At 41.3% G+C, this 24512-nt stretch overlaps 1 protein-coding gene across 9 annotated transcripts in view; it reads left to right on the plus strand.

The window, feature by feature from the left end:
• PHF14 (PHD finger protein 14) overlaps positions 1 to 24512 on the plus strand; it is a 599885-nt gene that overhangs the window by 190594 nt on the left and 384779 nt on the right. For all 9 annotated transcript variants that reach the window (XR_003941940.1, XR_003941941.1, XM_030201081.1 and 6 more), the window contains 3 exons: positions 2696 to 2791; positions 15922 to 16025; positions 17880 to 18011. Coding sequence is in view for 7 of the 9 variants with exons in the window: in XM_030201081.1 (XP_030056941.1) it covers positions 2696 to 2791; positions 15922 to 16025; positions 17880 to 18011 (332 nt within the window). In the remaining 2 variants the exon portion in view is untranslated. The remainder of the gene's footprint in view (positions 1 to 2695; positions 2792 to 15921; positions 16026 to 17879; positions 18012 to 24512) is intronic.

Below are 24512 nucleotides of genomic sequence, written 5' to 3' on the forward strand. Positions count from 1 at the left end.
CCCCCGGATTTCGGCCATAATGGAAACTGAGGATGCCCATCTCAGAAACAACCAAATCCAAGCCATTTGGTCATGGGAAGAGCCAGCATTCGTAGTGCACTGGTCCCCCTGACATGTCGGGGCACTGCAGTGGACTTCATAAATTGCTCCCAGGTGCATAGCTCCCTTACCTTGTGTGCTGAGCCCCCCAAAACCCACTCCACACAACTGTACAACACTACCATAGCCCTAAGGGGTGAAGGGGGAGCAACTACATGTGGGTACAGTGGGTTTCTGGTGGGTTTTGAAAGGCTCACATTTACCACCACAAGTATAACAGGTAGGGGGGGATGGGCCTGGGTCTGCCTGCCTGAAGTGCACTGCACCCACTAAAACTGATCCAGGGACCTGCATACTGCTGTCAGGGAGCTGGGTATGACATTTGAGGCTGGCAAAAAATATTTTTAAAGTTTTTTGTTAGGGTGGGAGGGAGTTAGTGATCACTGGGGGAGTAAGGGGTGGTCATTCCCGATTCCCTCCGGTGGTCATCTAATCAGTTCGGGCACCTTTTTGAAGCTTGGTTGCAAGAAAAAATGGACCAAGTAAAGTCACCCAAGTGTTCATCAGGGATGCCCTTCTTTTTTCCATTATCGGCCGAGGGCGCCCATGTGTTAAGCACGCCCCAGTCCCCCAGTTGGGGATGCCCAAAATCGGCTTTTGATTATGCCAATTTGGCGACCCTGGGAGAAGGATGTCCATTTTCCGATTTGTGTCGAAAGATGGGCGTCCTTCTCTTTTGAAAAATAAGCCTGAGTATCACCTACAACATTTTTCAATAGTGGAGCACCCCCTTGATTGACCTTTTTGCCACTGCATTCAACAGTAAAGTACCCTGGGGACAAATGCCATGAGGCATATTTTCAAAGCACTTAGCCTTCCAAAGTTCCATAGAAACCTATGGAACTTTGGAAGGCTAAGTGCTTTGAAAATATGCCTCATGGCAAACTAGCCTTAGATGCCTTTCTCCTTAATTGGGGAAAAAGCCTTATGAATGTGTATCCTCCGATTCCTCTAACAGCAAGAAACTCAAACAAGATTGTGGAACCGTGATTCCCCTAGACCCTCTTGGCTGAGACAGATCTGGTTCTGCTTCTGCTCTCTCCATCAGAAGTCCAGTAAGACTGGATTTTTCCCAACACTGATCATGCAAAATCAGGGGATGTTGTGCTCTCAGCACTGGTGAGCTTCAGGCTCTAGTAACTGATCCATCTTATACTATGTATTTCAGCAAGAGTGGTTCTGCATATCAACTGAAGTTCCTTCCCAAGGTAGTGATGGATTTCCATCTTAATCAGTGAACAGTCCTTATCAATCTTTTCCGCCCCCCCTCCCAAACCTCATGCCCACAAAGGTGAACACACACCGCACACTTTGGGATTGCAAGAGAGGTTTGACCATCTTTCTGGAGCAGACTAAAGCCACCCAGCCTGTTGTTTCTTTTGACTGAAATAGGATGGGGGCTGCTGACGGCAAACACACGCTTTCCAGTTGGTTAGCAGACTATGTTTCCTTCATTTATGGCCAGAAAGGCCTGATGTTATAGGTTCATTTCACAACTTATAATGTCAGAGCTATGGCAGCATTGGTAGCCTACTTGAGGTCAGCTTCCGTAGAAGAGATTTGCAGGATTACAGTATGTACTTCTGTTCATATGTTCACATTGCATTATTGTCTACAGCAGGATTCCCATGCATCAGTACATTTTGCTAAACAGTCCCTCCATCATCGTTTTGGGTCTTGAATACAACTCCATTTCCTCATAGACATTTTCTTTTCCATTTTATTTATTTATTGAATTTCAAATTGTACATTCAAGAAAATTCCTTGAAGTAAGAAAAATAAGTGGTCACATTGAAATAATAACAGCAAGAGAATACATGATAATGAAAATAATTACATGCCACTCATTACTACAGTCCACAATATTTAGAGGAGAAGAAAAGAGATCAAACTATTTAAGGAAAAAATAACACCTTTCTTTCAATTTCAGACTGCCTTATAAAAATAAGACTGTTGCCACCAAAAACAGTTTGGTGTTTGCAACTTGCAGCACCACTGGTTCTGTTTCCCTTTTCTATGTGGAAGGCTTTTTATAGCTAGTGACTCCCATATGTTAGTGCTCAACTGTCCTGCTTGTCCTTGGGGGGGGGGGGACAACAACAAATAATTATAGCAGGTGCGCTCTGAGGACAGCATGATAGGAATCCTCACAATCACTCCTTCCTCCCCAAGGAGTTGTATTGTAATATGCTTGCAATGGAAATGAGGAGATCCTGGAAAACATTGGCAGGCAGGAACAGGGGCATGTGCATGATGGAATGTTCTCAAAAGTTCTGGAAAAGTGTTCCTGGACAAACTGGTCTGGTTCTTGTTTTATGGAATTTGTCCTTGAACTGTATAGGTACAGGTGTAATACAAGAACCTGGTGTAACATAATACATAACAGAAAAATTCCCATGTGAGCGTCTTCAGATGATGTCACTCATATATGAGGATTCCTATCCTACTGTCCTCAGATATTTTCTACAGGTAACTTTGTTTTATATGACTGGAGCAAACAAATATTGGTACATTGCCCACCCTTGTTTAACATTATAGGAATGATTATTGTTACAGCTTAAAACACTTGTTAGTAATAATCTTTTCTTTTGTTTAGCTCTGTGAGTCCTTAGATGAACTGCAGAACTTGAATAGCAATTTGCGAAATGAAGGGCAAGCAATATGGACTATCCTAGGAAAAATCACAGGACAGGTTTGTTTACATTAATGGTTTCTCCTAAGTAAATGATGTTCCAGGAATTTTCTATTTTTATCTGATTATGACAACCCTGCTCCACACTTCCCATTAGGGTAACTGAAATTTTTGATTTAATTTCTGGCTGCTTTGCAAGCCATCTTCAGTCTATCACTGATTTTTTAATGACTAATTTTTAGAAAATTCTTTCATTCTTTATTGACAAGCAAGATGAATCAGCCATACAACTAAGTGACATCACCCAGTATGTTGCTTACTCAGAGGTCAGAATGAAATAAGTTTGCATGTGCACAGTCTCTTCTATGTATTTACACTGTTTTGCTTATTCCTTAGTTTACTTTTCTGTTCAGCTGATCTATTGTGCTAACTAGCTTTCTCACCCCTGGATCAGTGAAATTATTTTTCCTCTATATTTATTTTTTATTAACTTCTTCATTTTCTTGTTCTAATTATTTTCACATTTCGTATAAAAAAGATTGGGTTCAATTTAGCATCTTTAAATTTTATAAAATGTTCAGGAAAAAATGGGGTTTAGAAAATGCTTGGCCTACAAAAGGAAAATAGGCATCTTGGAGTATCACAAAATATGTTTCATCTGTTTAATCCCCATATATTACTGAGAGAAGTATTATAGTTGTGGTAGGATGTCTCCAAGAGGAGCCATAGATGTAAGACTAGCTGAATTTCTAGTGGCACCAGCAAAAACCTCAAAATCAATTTTTTGAGGCTGGCATCTTGTCAAAGACTGTCTTTCAGCAGTGCTCAAATGAAGTAGTTAATCCCCTCTCGTATTGTCTTTATATACGTGAGTTACGAATGTAGGACTATGCCCTTCTTCTGGAAAACAAGGACAGATATAGGAGAGAAGGTCCATGCCCCAAGCATCTGAGGCATAAGCTCAAAAACACCAACCTCGTATTCCATGGAGCAAAGGCGCAATGAGAAAGATGTAGTATGTCAGTACCAGGGGTTAGGCGAATAACGTGTGTGCCAGGAAATCAGTGTAGACTAAAAGCATTAAGAGTAGGAATGATGCAACTAGGTCATTTCATGGAGAAGACTGTGTTGCTGAGATGATGTTATTGAATATTGGTGTCTCAAACTTGACATAGAGTTTCAGCACAAGCAAAATATAGCTGGTCATGAAAGGAGGTGGGGGGGAGTCTTACCTGGTCAACCAGTGATCAGCCAACGCTCACTCGCATCAGCTCTTTTCACTTTGCTACCACCAATATTACAATGGCCTACAATTCCCATTAAGGACTTAAGTACAAAACATATGCATCCATCTTCTCAGTCATAGGCAGCCAACTCTGGAACACCTTACCAAGATCTATTCAAATTGTCAATGACCACTTACCCTTCCGGAAGCTGCTAAAAACTTACCTCTTCAAGCAAGCCTATATATGTGTCCTGACTTAAATTAGGAGTCCTTCTGCACAACCTGGATCAGACTATAAAGACAGAACCTGGATTATGCTCCCCTACTTAATCCTTTCTAAGTTCATCCCTCTTCCAACGCCTCACTTTACATTCTTCCTTAATTAACAACACGTGATCCTATACACACCCTCCTCCCACTCCTCAACCTCTACCATCCTCCTCCCTTACCCATCTTACTTACCCACATCTAATTGACCACCTCTTTATTCACTATATTACAGTTGTATCCATTCTATGTTACTTTATAAACCTGTTATACTTTGTAAGCCGCATTGAACCTGCTAATGAGTGGGAAAGCGCGGGGTATAAGTGTTACAAATAAATAATAAATTATTATCCAGGTCCGCAACAGTAGGTAGCGAATCACCAGTCATTGTGATGATGGTTCAAAAATTAATGAAACACTGTTTTAAAGAGTTACCTGACCTGATCTAGTATAATACAGATTTTGCCTTTTCATTATGCTGAAGAATGAGAGCAATGCCTAATGATATCATTGCTATCTGTAAGCCATTCTGATTCTGACAGATTGCCAAGGTGGTTAGATATAGATATCCAGTCCCTGAAAGAACCTTATCATTTTGAGATATTCTCAGAGATGCAAGATCAGTAGCAAAAATCTTCATGGGGCTTCCTTGGGGATCCCTCTTCTCCAGTTAGAAGTATATTATATAGAGAGAGCGCACCCACATCAAATTCTTATAAAAGAAAAAATAAAGAAATTCATAGTTCAACAAGAACTTGAGCCTAGGAAAAGCTTGTTTGAGAAGCTGAGATATATCGAAGCTTCAGAGTAACTTTTCACACACTTATGCTAGAATAGCAACACAGAATATAAGAAACACTAGTCACAGGTCTACTACTGGTGTCCTAAGAGCTGATACAAAATGCCATCTGCACCAGTCTTCCTTAATTCCATGCTCATCTTAAGGATAGCTGAGAGATTTGTGGCACGTTTCCATTGTACTGTATTTGTTTTATTTTTTATTTTTTGTAAACCACCATGAGCTAAATTTGGAGTTGGTTTCATCTATAAATAACATTATTATTATTATTATTACTCCCATGGCACACCAAAGATAAGCTCCGAGCCTACTTGAAAAAAATTGAAGAATGTCTAAGGTTCATGTATATATCTTTAAAATGTCAAGAACATCTGCAACCATTGTAGGCTCAGTGTAGGAGACAATCCTTATTTTTTTTTCTTTTTCAGAAGGGATAATTTCTACAATACCCATACCAAAACAGCAACCACAACAGCAGTAACTAAATAGATCCAGTCAGATGGACAGATACCAGTAAACAGTTCTTAACTCTGACAGGTTGCATCTTTTTTGATTACACTGCCCTAGCCTCATCTCCCAAATGACTCCCTTGTGAGATGTTAGTGAGAGGTTCAGTTTTTCACCAGTCACTGGGTTATTGTCACTCCTAATAAAAGTGGTGAAACATGAGTACTGTTTGCAGTTCCTAACCACCTCTCCAAACCACCACTGCCAACAATAGCCTCCAAATTTGTTTAAAATCTGTATATATCCTACTTTCCCATTTGCAATAACGCCCAAACTAGCAGCTAGAGCTACTTGAAAAGTATTTACAAACAGTGTTAGATTCAATGGCAATAGAATCAGTTTCTCCCTCCGGCATACATAAAAATGTATGATAATCCAAGAGTCAGAATAAGGTCCATCGAGCTCAGCAATTCTGTCTCTGACAGTGACTAGTCCAGGTCATAAGTATTCAGCAGATCTTAAAAAGTAGATCAAATTTTTCATAGCTCAGTTTGAGGGATAATCAAGAATAGCTTTCACAAGTTTACTTGACTAATATTCATTAATGATTTCTTTTGGCAACAGATTCCATGAACAGTGATTTTTATTATTTGTTTTCAGTCTCATGGTTGTTAGTTTGAAGGAGTGTTGTATTGTTTAAAAGTTTGAAAGGTTAAACAGCCATCTTCTTTTTATGGTTCCATCCTGTTCATGATCTTATTAGATTGGTTTTAGATATGCTGGAGCTGAGGGTAGAAAATTTGGGCTGGATCTCCTTCAGTTTATGGCAGGCTTAGAGTCTATTTGCCTTGGGAGCCCAGGACATCTGCCTCCCCCCCCCCCCAACAAGAACCGCCCCTCTCTCTCTCTCTCTCTTTGTTTAAGCAGGCATGACATATCCTAGTGGGGATCAGTTTCCAGGCACTTCAGTTGTGTGGACCAAAGAAAAAAAAGGCAGTGTTAGTGTAATAGGCTCATGAATACCCCATCAAGTTGCTGCCTTCTCCTGTAACAGGAGTAGGCCAATGACCCTTTTACTTGTTGTGTGGGTTAAAAAACAAAAGGCAGTATTACAGGCTCATCAATACCCCATCATACTGTCACCTTCTCCTATGAAAGGTGTAGGCCAGTGGCCCCTTTTACTTAAGCATTGGGTAATGATGAAGATTTTTTTTAGTGCTGCTCATGCAGGACAAAGGAAAGGAGGTAGTATGTTCGATTTGTCTGTCTTTCTTTTGTATGTTTCTTTTCGGCACTAGTGGTGCCTTGAATTGCTAACCCTTTGTGTAAGCAGGTCTCATACTTCACAGTATTCCAAGGGCTATTTTTAGGGTGAAGGCTTATTTGCACCAAACTAAAGCCCAATTTCTGTTGTTGTCCAGTATTTTTATTGCTTGTCTTTCATAAAAACTTAAATATAAAAAATGGACAAAACAGCCTTTCCATAGTAAACATTTGAATGTTTAGGGTCATTGTCTTGCTGCAGTATCAACTTTTGACTCAGCTTTGGCTTAGATGGATGTCCCAGCATTGTCCTCTTTGGTTGTCTGATGTAAAGCAGAATTAATGTTTTTATCCTTTGTTACTTTTGGAGACTAGATGGAAGAGGTATGATCATGTTAATTCAATAGTACATACTTGACATTGGTTCCCGTTTGAACTGAGATCTAAGTTCAGAATATGCCTTATGTGCCAGTGTATCAATGGGGAGAGTACCATAATATTTCTTTAACCACATTGAACAGCACAACATTATTCCAGAAACTTGTAGGTCATCCAGATGATGATTGGCAAACCTGAGGTGGGCGGCATTATTCTTTTTAGAGAGCAATGTTTCCTTCCTAGGTTTTTTTTCATGATGACTGATGCCTGAAAACTTGCATCAGCAACTTACACTGTGAGTTGTACCTGAGACATTGAAGGGTGAAGGTCACAAAGAGATGTTAGTCAGTGGTTCTTTGTGATGCCGTGGATGATTTTTGAGTTTGCTCTTTGGTGATTTTGACAGTGATATAGGATTGGGACCTTGTCCATACATTTGAGCATTTACTACTCTCTCTTGCAGGTCCTTGAAATGTCTTTTGATAGTGGCATGATGAATTCCCACTTATTATTATGATGAAAACAAAATTCAAATCCTTTTAGACTTTTATAAAGGACAGGATGTCCAGATTCAGTTTTGTACGTTTATTCTGTGGGGTGGTTTAGTTATTATCCAGTTATTAAAGCTTCTGCTTCTAATTGTTTTCAAGGAAGTAGGGGTCCACTTAACTGTTTGACACATTGATTTAAGATTTTATTATTGACTCTTCAAACTACTGTACTAGATTAGCTTAACTCTCAGCAATATTGGTTCTGTATAGTCCATGAACGAGCTCAATGAGTATCCCCCTTGTTGTGGAATATTTGCTATATAAAATAAGAAGTGAAAGTAATTAGAATAAGTATAAAAAAAGCTTTTTGCTAAGGTGAAAGATAGAGGGAGTTTATAAACTGCAAATACCCATCCTTGTGTTTCATACTTTCTGAAATAAATTGTAGCTTTAAAACTCTTTTGTTCTTGATCCATTTGATGTCTTGAGTTTATCTTCTATTTGATTAATTGTACACCACCTAGATGGCTGGTTTTGATTAGTATAGTACATCGTTGGAAAAAGCGATACTAAAGACAAAGATAATGCAAGCATAGAGTCTAGAGTTTAAAGTCTGTGAACCTGAAGCTTCCTTCTGCTCTCTTCTCTTTGGTTTTTCTCTAGCATTTTCTCCTCTCCACACTGGTAAGGGCAAGCCCTCTTTCTGGGAGAGTCTGCCATTTTACACCTTCACATAACACAGTACCCTAAGATAGCACGATTAGTACATAATGTCTCTGTAAAAAAAACACCCATCTCCTTCAACTTCTCTGATATACAAGGGAGTATATTTCCTAAGTGGAGATGCAAAATGAGGTAATCACTCACTTCCCAAGAAAGACGATTGGCTATGTTCCCTGGATTTAAAGGACGCTTACACTCACATCCCGATACTGCCAGCTCACAGACAGTATCTCCGATTCCGTCTGGGGACACGGCACTTTCAGTATTGTGTCCTGCCCTTTGGGCTCGCCTCTGCACCACGGGTGTTCACGAAGTGTCTCGTGGTGGTTGTGGTGTATCTACGCAAGCTGGGGGTGCACGTGTCCCGTATCTCGACGATTGTCTGGTCAAGAGCACCTCAGAGGCAGGAGCTCTTCGGTCCATGCAGTGCACTAGTCACCTTCTGGAGCTGCTGGGGTTTGTGATAAATTACCCGAAGTCCCATCTCCAGCCAGTCCAATCTCTGGAATTCATTGGAGCTCTGCTGAATTCTCAGACGGCTCAGGCCTTTCTTCCCGAAGCAAGGGCGCAGAATCTCCTGTCCCTCGCTTCCCAGACCAGAGCGTCTCAGCAGGTCACAGCTCGGCAGATGTTGAGACTCCTGGGCCATATGGCCTCCACGGTTCACGTGACTCCCATGGCTCGCCTTCACATGGGATCTGCTTAATGGACCCTAGCTTCCCAGTGGTGCCAAGCTACCGGGAATCTAGAAGATGTCATCCGCCTGTTTGTCAGTTGCCGCAATTCGCTGCACTGGTGGACGATTCAGACCAATTTGACCCTGGGACGTCCATTCCAAATTCCGCAGCCCACGAAGGTGCTGATGACTGATGCATCTCGGCTGGGGTGGGGAGCTCATGTCGATGGGCTCCACACCCAGGGACTGTGGTCCCTCCAGGAACAAGATCTTCAGATCAACCTCCTGGATCTCCGAGCGGTCTGGAACGCACTGAAGGCCTTCAGAGATTGGCTGTCCTACCAAATCATCCAAATTCGGACAATCAGGTTGCAATGTATTATATCAACAAGCAGGGGGGCACCGGATCTCGCCCCCTGTGTCAGGAAGCCATCAGGATGTGGCGTTCGGCTTGCCAGTTCGGCATGCATCTCCAATCCACATACCTGGCAAGCGTAAACAACAGTCTGGCCGACAGGCTGAGCAGAGTCATGCAACCGCATGAGTGGTCGCTTCATTCCAGAGTGGTACGCAAGATCTTCCGAGAGTGGGGCACCCCCTCGGTGGACCTTTTCGCCTCTCAGACCAACCTGTCTTGTCTGCAAGGAAGGTGAGCCCTTAGGTCCCGCAAGGCCCCGAAGGACCTCAAAGGACAGCCGTGCAACCCCAAGTCTTCACTCGCGGCGACCGCCGTTCACCAAGGGTTGAGCCCCCAGCTGCAGGCGGTCAACGGGACTTCTGGAACCGCGGGGTTGACAAACTGACCCAGGCTGGAATCAGGAGCGAAGAGGGCAGATGGAAAATGGAGAAGTCCAAAAACAGGCAACAGGTCAGGGCAGGCAGCTCACAGCGTAGTCAGAATCAGGCAAAAGGTCAAGGCAGGCGGCTAGCAGAGTAAACCAGGAACAGTCCAAAAGTCAAAACCAGTAGAGCAAGGAAACCAACTGAGAACAAGAACAAACGGAGACTGGCCTCAGGAAATAGAACCTGAAGCAATGTCCTATCTCAGGCCCGCTCCTTAAATACTGTCAGCATTCAACCGCCCAGCCCCCGTAGACATAGCCGGCCAATCAGAACCTGGTTATCGACAGAATCCTTCTGATTGGCTCTGTCCGACCTCCCAGGCGGGACTACAGTACTGGCCTCCCAGTCTAACTCCTCTGAGGCGGAGCTTCGGGTTCCCGTGCCCGAGAGTGAAGGAGGCGCTGGCCATCGCGCCTTGGCGCCGTTTCCCCCACTGGCGCAAGCACGGACCCCATAGCCGGCGATCGAGAGTCCGGCAGCCGCGATCGCCAGCCCCCGGCCTTGGCCCCGGACTGGCGGCCATCACCGCGGCGAGCCCCGGCTCCCCGCCGCAGCCTCAAGAAAGCCGGCCTTCGCCGTGGCGGACACCGGCTCCTGCTTCCCGCGGAGGAGCAGCCTGAGGGAGCGACGGATGTGACACAACCACAAGCTGTCTCTGTTCTGTTCCAGACTACAGGCACACGGCAGACTGGCGTCGGATGCCTTTCTCCTCCATTGGGGGAACGGCCTCCTGTATGCTTATCCTCCCATACCTTTGGTGGGGAAGACCTTGCTGAAGCTCAAGCAAGACCACGGCATCATGATTCTGATAGTGCCTTTTTGGCTCCGTCAGATCTGGTTCCCTCTACTTCTGGAGTTGTCCTCCGAAGAACCGTGGAAATTGGAATGTTTTCCGACTCTCATTTCGCAGAACGATGGAACGCTTCTGCACCCCAACCTTCAGTCTCTGGCTCTCACGGCCTGGATGTTGAGGGCGTAGATTTTGCTTCGTTGGGTTTGTCTGAGGGTGTCTCCCGCGTCTTGCTTGCCTCTAGAACGGATTCCACTAAAAAAAGTTACTTTTTCAAGTGGAGGAGGTTTGTCATTTGTTGCGAGAGCAAGGCCCTAGAACCTCATTCTTGTCCTGCACAGAACCTGCTTGAATACCTTCTGCACTTATCAGAGTCTGGTCTCAAGACCAACTCAGTAAGGAATCACCTTAGTGCGATTAGTGCTTACCATCATCGTGTAGAGGGTAAAGCCATCTCTGGAGAGCCTTTAGTCGTTCGATTTATGAGAGGCTTGCTTTTCTCAAGGCCTCCTGTCAAGCCTCCTGCAGTGTCATGGGATCTCAACGTTGTCCTCACCCAGCTGATGAAACCTCCTTTTGAGCCACTGAATTCTTGCCATCTGAAGTACCTGACCTGGAAGGTCATTTTCTTGGTGGCAGTTACTTCAGCTCGTAGAGTCAGTGAGCTTCAAGCCCTGGTAGCTCATGCTCCTTATACAAAATTTCATCATAACAGAGTAGTACTCCGCACTCACCCTAAGTTCCTGCCAAAGGTGGTGTCAGAGTTCCATCTTAACCAGTCAATTGTCTTGCCAACATTCTTTCCCAGACTGCATAACTGCCCTGCTGAACGTCAGTTGCACACATTGGACTGCAAGCGAGCATTGGCCTTCTATCTGTAGCGGACACAGCCCCACAGACAGTCAGCCCAATTGTTTATTTCTTTCGACCCCAATAGGAAGGGGGTCGCTGTCGGGAAACGCACCATCTCCAATTGGCTAGCAGATTGCATTTCCTTCACTTATGCCCAGGCTGGGCTGGCTCTTGAGGGTCATGTCACGACTCATAGTGTTAGAGCCATGGCAGCGTCAGTGGCCCACTTGAAGTCAGCCACTATTGAAGAGATTTGCAAGGCTGCGACGTGGTCATCTGTCCACACATTCACATCACATTACTGCCTTCAGCAGGATACCCGACCCGACAGTCGGTTCGGGCAGTCGGTGCTGCAGAATCTGTTTGGGGTTTGAATCCAGCTCCACCCTTCTGGACCCAATTTCATTCTGTTCAGGCTGCACTCTTAGTTAGTTGTTCTTCGTAGGTCAATTTCTGTTATGCCCTCGCCGTTGCGAGGTTAAATTGACCTGGGTTCTTGTTTTGAGTGAGCCTGAGAGCTAGGGATACCCCAGTCGTGAGAACAAGCAGCCTGCTTGTCCTCGGAGAAAGCGAATGATACATACCTGTAGCAGGTGTTCTCTGTGGACAGCAGACTGATTGTTCTCACCTACCTCCCTCCTCCCCTTTGGAGTTGCGTTTTACTCATTCCTTTGCTTGTCATTCAACTGAGCGGGAACGGGTTGCACACGGGCGGGAAGACGGCTGCGCATGCGTGGTGGGCGTGCCCTGCATGCGGGACCGCCTGCAAAGTTTTTTTCTGGTTGGTGGGGGCTGCCATGGACGTCAACCCAGTCGTGAGAACAATCAGCCTGCTGTCCTCGGAGAACACCTGCTACAGGTATGTATCATTCGCTTCCTCAGAGCAAGCTCCATTTACAACCACCCTCTGTCTCCTACCATTTAACCAATTTTTTACCCAATCAGTTTCTCTAGGTCCCGCACCGAGGACACTCAATTTATTTCTCAGTCGTTTGTGCGGAACTGTGTCGAAGGCCTTGCTGAAATCCAAGTATACAACATCAAGCGCCCCTGCCACATCCAACTGTTTGGTCACCCAGTCGAAGAAGACAGATTTGTCTGACATGACCTGCCACTAGTGAAGCCATACTGCCTTGGGTCTCGCATTCCATGTAGTTCAAGAAATGTCACAGTCCTCCTTTTTAGAAGCGTTTCCATTAGCTTACTCACCACCGAGGTCAGACTGACAGGTCTGTAATTCCCAACCTCTTTCTTACTTCCACTCTTGTGCAAAGGAACCACATCCACCCTTCTCTAGTCCACCGGGACCACTCCAGTTTCTAAGGAAGCATTGAACAGGTCCGTCAGCGGAGCGGACAGAACTTCTCCGAGTTCCTTAAGCACCCTCGGGTGTATCCCATCAGGCCCCATTGCTCTCTCTACTTTTAGCTTGGCAAGCTCCTCACGAACACAGTCCTCCGTAAACGGGTCTTGGTCTACCATACATCCATACCCTTTAGCCTTTGTTTTCTTCAGCCCTACCCCCAGTCTTTCAGTCGTGAACACAGAGCTAAAATAATCGTTAAGCAGTTCAGCTTTATCCTTATCATCTATCCTTATCATCTTTCACATATTTCTCTTCCTCAGCTTTGAGCCTCACAATGCTATTATGGCACTTCCTCTTGTCACTTACATATCTGAAAAAGGTCTTGTTCCGTAATTTTACCATATTAGCTATCTTTTCCTCCATTTGCCACTTCGTTTTCCTGATAGTTTTTCCAGCTTCTCTTCGCTTATTTAGGTATTCTCTCCTGTCTTCATCTTTCTGAGTCGTCTTATAATGTGCAAAGGCTAGCCTCCTTTCCCTTATCTTTTCAGCTACTACATTTGAGTACCAGAGATGCCTTCTTTTCCTCTTACTTTTATGTAATTTTCTAACATTAAAGGTTAGTTGCCTTTAATATAGCTCCTTTCAGTCTTGTCCATTGCTGTTCTACATCCTTCAGCTGTTCCCATCCCGCTAACTGTTCCTTGTTTGCAGCTTTTATCTTGCTTGATTTATACGTTTCAAGCCTTGGGATTAAAGGATTCTTTTGTATTGTTGTGGTTATCTTTTCATTTTAAGTAAAGGGAAAAGAGTCCCCAAAGAGCTATTACTATTTTAGAAAACATTTAAATGTTGTAAATATTTTGTCTGGTTCCTCCAGTATTGGCAGGTGTAATGTGCGAATGTGGCCAGTTTTCTGTAGAAATGTAAGTTATACAGTACTTCATGTTTCAAATTGTAAAGTGAAGGATGTTTATGTTGCATTTTTATTTTAAACAGTACCTTAGAGCAGTCTTTGCTTAAAAAAATATTGGACATCTTTATTTCAAAATAGAAGGGGCTGTCCAGCATGCTGTGGAGAGTAGAAATTAAGTTTAAAATGCCTAAAACTGTGATCCATATTTATCAGTTAACTGAAAGTGAGTGGTTTGTGATGAATTTTCAACCTTCATCTTATATTCCCATGTTTTTAATAAGAAAGAAAACAGCTTTGTATAAATGGAACTTATGTCAGAGATAGGCTGATGTAGTTTTCTATGGGATTATGCTGTTAGATTTATCATGAAATCCACACTCGATGGCTACAGTAGATAGTTCCAATGTTTTTTTTATCAGTCTGCACAAAATTTCATTGCTCATGCCAGACTGGAAGTATCTTTCACAGCCTCCTGTGGAAACCAGTGCAAGAATCATATTTTTGTTCGTCACTGCAGAAAGTATTTGCTAAACCATAGGTAAACATCTTATAGCAAAACCTACCATTTTTAAATTGGGGGTACAAAAATTGTTTTCAAATTTATTTCATGGTACAAACATGAGCCTCCTTCCCCTTCTGAAAAAAAAAAAAAAAACACACACACAGCACAGAATTCATTTGCACAGCTTGCATGACATTTTTTTCCAGTTGGTTGAACAGATGCAGACCCACAGGGCCATTGTGAAATGACTTTGATAGATGGTTGCTGTCTGAAAAGCTAGCTTACAGCAGATTAGTGGAAGCCCAAAGAGAATCTTGTCTGCTTTGTGGAGAGTTTGGCCCAATAAGATAATTTTTTTCTAATTAACCTATGGAGCACCAATGTAGTAGGAGCGTTGAAGAAAATAAACTGCCTGAATATTCCAATATGAAGTGTATTAGGCTCCTTTTTTTTTTCTCTAACCTTGTAGCCAGCCTGTTCTTGTCTTTTGACTGTAAAGGTACAGAAGTATTACAAAGGGAGGTGTTGATATATTTTAATATTTCTTCATGGAAACGTGTGTATGCTTTTGCTTCTTGAGCCCTGTTCACTAAGCTGCTCTAGAGGTGCGTTAGCGTTTTTAGCACATGCTAAGCATAATAATCCTAAAAATGCTTGCACAACTTAGTAAAAAGTAAATGTTGCATATTTTATTATTGCATATGGACCATGCAGATTAAGGGGCTCATTTTCGAAACAAAAATGGCACAAAGCAGCAGATGTTTTTTTTTCACAAAGAAATCATTATTTTTAAAACTCATTTTTAAGACGTTTTTCTATGCAATTCATCTAAATCTCAAAGGGGCATGTTGGAGGCATGTTGTGGGCAGGACTAGGGCGGGCTTAAGGTTTCAACATTTTTCTGTGATAATGGAACATTGTAACAACGTCCAGGGCAAACAAATAGGACGTTTTTGGCTAGACCTGTTTCAATGAGTGCCAAAAGGGTGCCCAAACTGACCAGATGACCACTGGAGGGATAAAGACATGACCCTCCCCTTAATTCCCCAGTGGTCACTGGCCCCCTCCCACCTTCCTAAGAGGTGAAAATGACAGTACATACTAGACTGTATGACACCTGCAATTCCACTTAGAGCAGCAAACAGATCTCTGGAGTAGCCTAGGGTCAGTGCAGTGGACTGTAGAGGAGGAACCCATGCCTTTATCCCACTGTAACTGGCACACTTGTGGTGGAAAGTGTGAAATGCCTAAAAAACCCAAAATACCTACTGAACCCACATATAGGTGACATATGCAGGCATAAGGGCTTTTGTAGTGGTGTATAGTTGGGTACAGTACATTTTTTGCTATTCCTAGAGGGCTCATCATACCCTAGGCTGTTTCACTGCTCTGCTGGGATGTCTTTGTGATCTGTCTAGTAAGACTGCTGGTCCCCAGACATCTTAATAGCTTTTTTTTCTGTGCCTCTTTCACTCGGATATTTTTTGTTTGAAAATGGCCCTTAAAGAAAGAGACACTACACAAAAACGTCTAAAATATGACGATTTGCAAACCAAAAAGACAAGCATTTTACTGGTTCAAAAATGACCGTTTGGCACTGGATTTTTGATGTTTTTTTCAAAACGCCCCTCCGCATGTCTGCATAGTGGTAAATGTGTCATTTAAATATTTTTTTCCAAAACATTATAAACCACATTTCTTTAAATCTTTAGAAGATGAATATACCAGCAATTTTACGAGCACCCAAGGAGCGAAAACCGAGCAAAAAGGAAGGAGGAACGCAAAAAACGTCCATACTCCCAGCAGTACTTTATAGGCAAGTTAATATAATGATGTATGCATTACTTTCTGTGTGTGTGTGTAGATAAATATTTATATAGAGAAATAGAGTTGATCCTTTTATTTACACATTCCATATATGATTACTGGAATATCTTTGCTACTGTATTTGTAGGGTTTGATTTTCAAAACGATTTAACTGGCCAGAAACGGCTGCTGGCCAGTTAAATTGCTTGTGTGGGGATATCCGGGGATTTAACCAGTATTTAACTGGTTAGTGCTGTTGAATATCATCACAGACCGCTAAAGTGAAAGCCGGTTGTTTTGTATCGTTTGAGGGCGGGGATGGCACTTATGCACTTAACCACCTACGTTAACTGGCCATATCCGATGCTATAAAAAGTCCTGTCTTTATCCAGTGTTGCTTAGATGGTTAGGTGCTAAATATCACACTTATCTGTATAAGAGAGACCTGGCCACATAAATCCGGGTATTCAGTGCTGGTACCCGTATATGTCTTGACATTGAATATCTGGGAATAACATCAGAGATGGCTTAAAAAAAAAAAAGAATGACAAAAAAAACAGCTCTTCACCATCGACTGAATATCTACCATGTAATGTTTACCAGTATGAAACATATTAGCCTTATCCATTTAAGGTGAAGGTCTATAACTGGGTGCCAACATATTCATGCCACTTGAATGCATACATTTACAGAATACTAACACTTTCATAAGTGGCAGCAGGGCTACTAAGCACTATTTTATAATGGAGTGCTAAATGGCATAGGGCTTAAATGTAAGGGGGTATTCACATGGGAGACACATGGGCAGGGTTGTCACACGCTTACTGTCAGTTACCAGGAGCCCTGCTGCATTTATGCAACCATACTTATGCTAGGTTGTGTACGTGTAGGTGCGTCAATGCCAGGTTATGCTAGTATTCTATAATCGAATTTGTGCGCCCAGATGCTGTTGTAGAATAGGTTATCACTGCACAGCCTCAGAGTGCCTAAAAGAAATGGCCTACTTATAGAATTGCTCCCTTAAAGCATTGTGGACCTTGACAGTGGCCTATAGTAGTGGAAAATAAGCATAGCTTTCCATCTCCATATAAACAAAATTTTATTCCTTTATTTGGATAGCTATTTTCTGGTCCCTGGAAATCAAGTCCACTTGGAATTTTTTCCAGTCTACTTCATAGCCAAGATGATGGGTGAAAATGTGGTCTTGTGCGTGACAATTTGTCCCTAGGGAGCTTCATGGCTAGCTGGACAAATATTTGTCCCCTTTTTAATTCATCCTTTCTTGGCTTTTCACAAGTAGGCCTTCAGTTTAGGGATATTGCCTTGTTTCTAATTTCATATTGGGCTTTTGAAAGTGTTTTTATTTTGTTTTTTTAAAAACGTGAACAGAATCCATGTGATGAAGATCAGGCAATTCCTTCCATAAAAAAAAAAAAGAAATGATTCTGAATATTTTTTGAAGTCTTTTATGTTACTATCCAAATAAATAATTTGGCATAGAGTTGATCTGGGTCAACCTTATTTCATTATGTGGTATTCTTATGTGGTTGACTTTTATCCATATCTAATCTTTGTATCAATAAGCAATTTAAAAAGCCTATGACAAAGGAACACCATGGGAAACGAGAAGGACAAAATGGAAGGTATATATCTGAAATTTTATTTGGTGTTTGATTGGAATTAAAATTAATGTGATTGCAGTTCCAGTCTATCATCTTTGGGTAAACAATAAATTATTGGGAATTTTTTTTGGAATTTTAATACATAGATGCTTTATCCATTTTCATAATAGTGTTTACAAAAGTTGTGCTACTACTTCCAGAATGTCAGTTTTTAATGTCTCATTTGATGTATTCATCCAAAGCTGTGGAATTTGTAAGAAGAATCATGATCAGCACCTGCTTTTACTGTGTGATACATGCAAACTACATTACCATCTTGGCTGCCTGGATCCACCACTTACAAGGATGCCAAAAAAGACAAAAAATAGTTATTGGTAAGAATGAATTATCTCTTATAAGTAGCTTAATAAAGAAGTGTTTCAGGAGAATAAAAATGTTAAGGAACTTTAAAGAAGGAAACATTGAGGATTTTAAAAATTTATCCATTCTTAATTCTATCCCATTTATATTGTCTAACCACTTGCATTTTGTAAAATATAGGATTAAAAGTGAGCAAGGAAGATGGTGGTTAAGAAATGAGCTCAGGATTCTCTGAGGACAAGTAGTATAGCAAATCCTATAGCCTGGATGTGTTGTCCCCAGTAGAGTCAGCAAGGGAATCTACTCCTGCTTAGTGAGAACTAGAAGTTTTTGAGCCGCCTCGCCATGCATGTGTGTCATTTCCTGCCTGCTGCTGACAACATCAGTTTTCATATTTCTGCAGAGCTGGTTGGTCGCATGTCACTGGAGCTTGTCTCAAGACTTGTTTTGCACTCTAAATTTCTATTGTTTTTTTTAATTATTATTATTTTTTCTGCTTATTCCAATCACTGTCATGCGGTGCAGATTCCCGGTAGTGCCCTAGGTAAGATTTTCGGTTGTTTTAAAGTTTCTTTTATTTTTTACATAGTTTGGTGTAGGCTTCACTTGAAGACCTTTGAAACAAGGCTGGCATTTAAAAAAATAATCGTCATTTCAGTAGCTGTTTCTGTGGACAACATGTACCAGAAAAGAAGACTCGAACAGCTTTAAGAAGTGCACGCGGTGCAGTAGGACTATGTTTATTACACATACAGATAACATGCCTGCAATGCCTGGGGCTTGACCGTTCTCTCTCTAACTGTGAATTATATTCACAGATATCCAGGAGAAGTTTGAGTAGTTCTGAGAAGCAGCACAATTGTATTTTGGATTCGAGTAAGTTTGGTCCATCAGCATTTGATGGAGACTATTGGGGCCAGTCATTCTCTGAGTACTGCTAGAAAAAGATCCAACCATTCATGGATGCTAGATCTCTTGATGCTTAACACAAGTGGATCACATCGACATCATACCTCATCAAAGCATAGTGCCAGGAGTACCGAGGCACCAGTGTCCCTGACTTGAGGGACCCTTTATTCTCCTTGGTATTAGAAGAGGTGCATCAGTCTCCATGGATCCAAAACCCAGCATCCAGTACTCCTCAAATGACTTAAGAGGACTTAGCTACTACTGCATTTCTCCCCTTGCCTTAGACAATGGCAGCCTTTGAGGAGCAGCTCATGAGGAGATTCAATGAGAAGGGCACTTCTTCTTTCAACATGGTGCTGTGGCTTCATCATCGCCATCAGTGTCAATGCAGAGAAAGATCCAGCCAGTCCTTGAGATTTATGCAGTACCTGCAGGAGAGGCATCAACACAGAGACCTTGAAGGACCTTGGTTGACATTAGGGGATGAATTTGGGGATGCTTGTTGTCTATATGCTCTGCTCCAAGGTCTAACACCAAAGTCAGTAGATCAAGGCTGGCAGAGACTTCTTCATCGGAGTACTTTTCCAGAATCAGACTCTGAGTTCTCCTGGCATTCTGATTATAAGCCAGAGGTATTCTCGGAAGAGGGGAATTTAATTATCTAATCATCAGACCTGTCTCCAAAACATGAGAGGAGAAACTCCCCACCTGAGAAACTATAGCTGAAACCATTCTATTTCATTTAGAACCAGAGGAGAACCCAAGGCAGAAACATTGGACATTCTGCAGTTCCTTGCCCTGCTCTCCCCCTCCCCCCCCCCCAAAGGAAGCTGTTACAGTACCCAATTGAAGGATATGCCAATGGTAATGTAAAAGCCCCCCCCCCCCCCCCCCCCCACAGCTTTTATCAGCATGAAGGTTGATTCTATGTATGGAGGTCAGAAGGCAACCATATTGGAAAAGCAACATCTTCCTCACCATTCCATGCTGAATCCTCTCTTAAAGGGCGAAAAGATCCAAGATGCACTCTTTGATGTGCTTGAGAAGAGGGGCTTAGATTTGGATATTTTGGGGAGAGTGGTATTTCAGAAATGTCCCTCTTAGCTTACAGTCAGATTTTTATGGTCATGTACTTATAAAACATTGTGTGCAGTCGTAGGGTGTGTGTAGACACTCTCCTATGGGAGAATGCCAGCAATTCTGTTCACTAGTGGCAAAAGGAAGGTGTGTGGAAAATACATGGTGATCAACATCTTGGAAAATTTTCTATTTGACCATGATTAAATTCTTTTTTTTTGACGGTGGACATAGAGTCCTTGAATATGAATATATCCTTGTTTGAAACAATTAACATTATGAGCCCTGTTTACTAAGCCGCGCTAGCGTTTTTAGCGCATGATAAAAAGTGCACGCTAGGAATATATGGGTATCTCTAGCATTAGCGCTCTAAAAACGCTAGCATGCCTTGATAGACAGGGCACTAGAAGAGATACACCGAGAAAAAGAGGTCCATCCTCTAGAATACCAACAGTTTTGTGGAATTGGCCACCATATCAGTGACTGAATTTTCTTTTTTTTTAATGGCAAGTTTTACAAATGAGTAAATTTACTGCCAGTGGAGATACCTTGACCTTGGGCATTGCCAATGTATATGTGAATTCCGCTAGTGCATACTGTATAGTCCTAGTATACCATGCTTACAACTTGATATTCATTCAACACGTATCTGGGCTGTAGAGGTAATATATCGGGAACGCTCACAGAGAGCCTCCGTTTCTCTGTAGCTTCCTCAGGAGTCGCACCCTTAACTGCTACATCTGCCCTATAACCAAGTGCAATAAAATCACGCTAGAGAGTAGACCTCGGAGAGCTAGCTACTTAACAGGTTGCAAACTGATAAAGCTTACCTTACATGAGTCCTGCTATCTGCTTCTACCGGACTCCTACTAAATGAAGATGGCGTCGGGGTATTCAAACCATCACACCGATCACCTGTCCAATGGTTACTGGCTCACTACTTAAAGGTACATCCTCCCCTTTATCTTCTGCTAAGGAAAACTACCCATACCTACAAGAACACTTTCCACTCATTACGTGCATTTAAACCATGTGGTATTATCGTATTCTATCCAAAAATCCATCGTTGTTATACTCTTACCAAAGTTTTGTCTCTGTTTCCTCCTCTTATCGAATAACCCATTTGATCTATCACAATACATTTAAATTATTAAATGTGTGCCGTTTTTCTAAACAATGGGCTACAAATGGGGCTTCTTTCCGTTGATGTATTATATTGAATTTATGATCTGTCGGACGTTTCAGTGCTCGCGTTGATTTGCAATAATTGACATGTACATTTTAATATATAGACAACGTGATTGCTGTTACAGTCAGTATTATATCGTAGCTTGTACATTTTTTTAACTTTAGGATTTATGAATTGTTTAGCTGTAATCATAGTCTCGCAGTACATGCAATTACCGCAAGCCTGATGCCCCTCTATATCTATAGACCCCCTCACTGCTTGTGTCTTAGGTTGCATTAGTTCTCTTAAATTTTGTCCCCTTGAGAAATTAATACGTAAGTTATGTTCATGGAACGCAGGATGTGCTTGCATTATCCGCCAATGGTATTTAAATATACATGTGTTCCCGATATATTACTTCTACAGCCCGGATAAGTGTTCAATTTTGAAGATTAATTTCGAAGACTGCCCTTTTACTGATTCAGTTTTATTTTGGAAGTGATAAGTAGATGATATTTTTAACATTTGGAACGGCAACTTAAAACTTCCAGGAACTGGTTCAACACTAGGGATCTAAATTAGAAATTTCAGATGAGCTAAACAGAAGTTCCTTTTTTAGATACTAGTGTAGGATAATGGCAAATTCAGTACTAATAAATATCACAAACTGACACCAATAAGATGTTACGTTTTGAGGTTTGCACCAATCGGTCATTGATATAGAATATAGAGGATATCCTAGACAGTGTATCAACTAAGGCATATGATAAAGCTAAATCAACAAAATGGAATGATCTATTAAAATATATTAAAAAGAATCATAGTGACAGATTAAAAGGCACTCTTGGGTTCATACAACTTGCTAATGAAAAAATAAATTGGAGTATTATCCAAAATTTGAAATTTTGTGCAGAAAAGAATGTTTCGGTAGCATATGAGAGATATAGAAATTTAAAAGATATTCTCTATCATTCCTGATTCACAGGTTAAAAAATGACTTTCCTTGTGTCATGTCAAGTGTGGAAAATATTATATATGTAGTGACAATGAAAATTAAGACTTTTGTTCATCCAGTAACAAAAGTATGTTTTGCAACAGTTTTCAAACTGTGATACTAAAGGGTCCTTTACTAAGGACATTAAGCACTTAGGGGGAGATTCTATATATGGTGCCTAAAAAATCATTGTGGAAATCAATGCCAACTAATCATATTCTATTAGTGGCTCCTAGATTTAGGCGCGGTATATAGAATAAACTTAGTTGATTTCTCAGCACCTAAAACTATGTACCTCCATTTACACCAGCAAAAACGTACATAAATCCTGTCAAGTAGATTTAGGCACACTGGGCCATAATCTATACATGTGTAAATTTCGGAACACCCATGACACGCCAATTTCCCTGCCCATAACCGTGTCCCTTTTGCCCGCGCGTTTTAGAAGTTAGGCGCACTGCATTACAGAATGCGCTTAGCAAGTTGAGCTTGTAAATTCTAATTATTGCCAATTAGTGCTTATTGCTTGTTAAGAGCTATTAACACTGATTAGCTTGTTAAGCCAATTAAGTTACATGTGGTGTTATAGAATACTCTTGGATTTTGATGCGGATCTCTCGGCATGCTATATAGAATCTGGGGATTAATGCACCTTATTCTACAAAGTTTATGCTCTTAAATTTACGCTCCTAAAATTTACACTCCTAAATTTATGAACATAGTTTATGCTCATAAATTATGAGTGTAAGCTATGTTCCTACATACATTGAGGAGCTTAAACTATGCTCATAAATTTAGGAGTATAAATTTTAGGAGCATAAACTTTGTAGAATAAGGCCCAATATGTGTTTGGGGTTGTACGGTAGTTTGCCTATTACTGCATGTTAAACAGTACATTATTTCATCTTTTGGAATTTCTTAGAGGGGGTGTGGTAGAGAATGGCCGTAGAATCATTAGCTGGCTAGCACTTTAAACTTAGCTTGTGCTAATTGGCTAATGCAGAGTTAACATTGGGAGTACATTGCGCCTCCTAAATAGAAGGTAGTTGGTGGTCCTGTGTTAATATCCTGCTGGTACTGTGCACTAATGGTTCCATTAATGCACACCTTCAATAAAGAATGGAGAGAACATCCCCAAAGATGTCATGTTAAATCTGAGCTTAGTGCACAGTAAAATCTTGCGTTATAGGAGAATTTGAACAGGGGGAGAGAGAGAAATATATGTTTTTTATTCTCCAGAAAAGTATAATTGGTTATCACAGTTGTTTTGTATTAATGCTTTTCAATAATTATGATAAAACAAAAAGAAAAAAAAAAATCTTGTGTTACAACATGTTAAGTCTAGATTTTAGTGCACTTTAATAGAAAACACTTAAGTCCATGTGAATTAATCTGTTTAGGCAAAACTAAAAAATAAAAAAAAGAATTATAGAACATAGAAATTGTATAACTAGAAACTTAAAAGATAAACTTCTTGTCGAACATTTCATCAGTAAAGGATATAAGTTTGATTCTTTTAGGCTTTTTATTATTTCCATCTTACGTTTGTCATGAAGAGGAAGTGACATCAATTCTTAACTTCTAAATGGAACAACAGTTCAGTGCTAATTTATATCACAAACTGACAGACTGGATATGGGGGCGGAATATAAATTTTAATAAATGAAATGAAAAAAATGTTAACTTCAGTACAGTTACCCCATGTGTTGAATCAAGAGATCAATTATGGGATATTTCTATAATTGCTTTATAATAATCAAAATATTTGTTGAATTGTAATTTATCAGGAACTTTCCACTGTCTTGAGAAGATTAAAATTGTCTGTGCTGTTTACTACCAGCAGTGGTTCGGGTGCTATTGTATGCGTAACATAATTCAGGAAAATCCTCTTGAAGTTATGGCAGACCAGTGTGGTACATAAGATCTACTGTTTTCATTCCTCTCAGATAAATTTTATATAATTGACAGCATTCTGGAACATCCTATAGGTTTTCAGAGATTGATTATTCAATAAAATTGTATTGATTCAAAACTGACAATCAAATAATGATGTATGAACAAGCATAGAACAACATGATTATAACCTCCTGTGTTGAGAGACTGTCAGATTGTGGAAATGGGGCATCTCTCACAGAATGACTCTCAGGGCCATGTAACTGGCAGTTCGCTCCCTGGCAGACAGGCTGAGTTGTGTTCTTCAGCCACATGAGAAGTCCCTGGATTGGGGAAGTGGCTCATTTCTGGAGTGGCACACCCCATGCATAGCTCTGTTCACCATTCCTCAGAACAGAAAAGTATGTCAGTTCTGCTCAAGGATAGGGACATGCCTTCTTTCTAGATTGGTGGGAGAGAGTATTCTATACATTT

This window comes from Microcaecilia unicolor, chromosome 1 (genome assembly GCF_901765095.1).
Source record: "Microcaecilia unicolor chromosome 1, aMicUni1.1, whole genome shotgun sequence".
NCBI classification, from domain to species: Eukaryota; Metazoa; Chordata; class Amphibia; order Gymnophiona; family Siphonopidae; genus Microcaecilia; species Microcaecilia unicolor.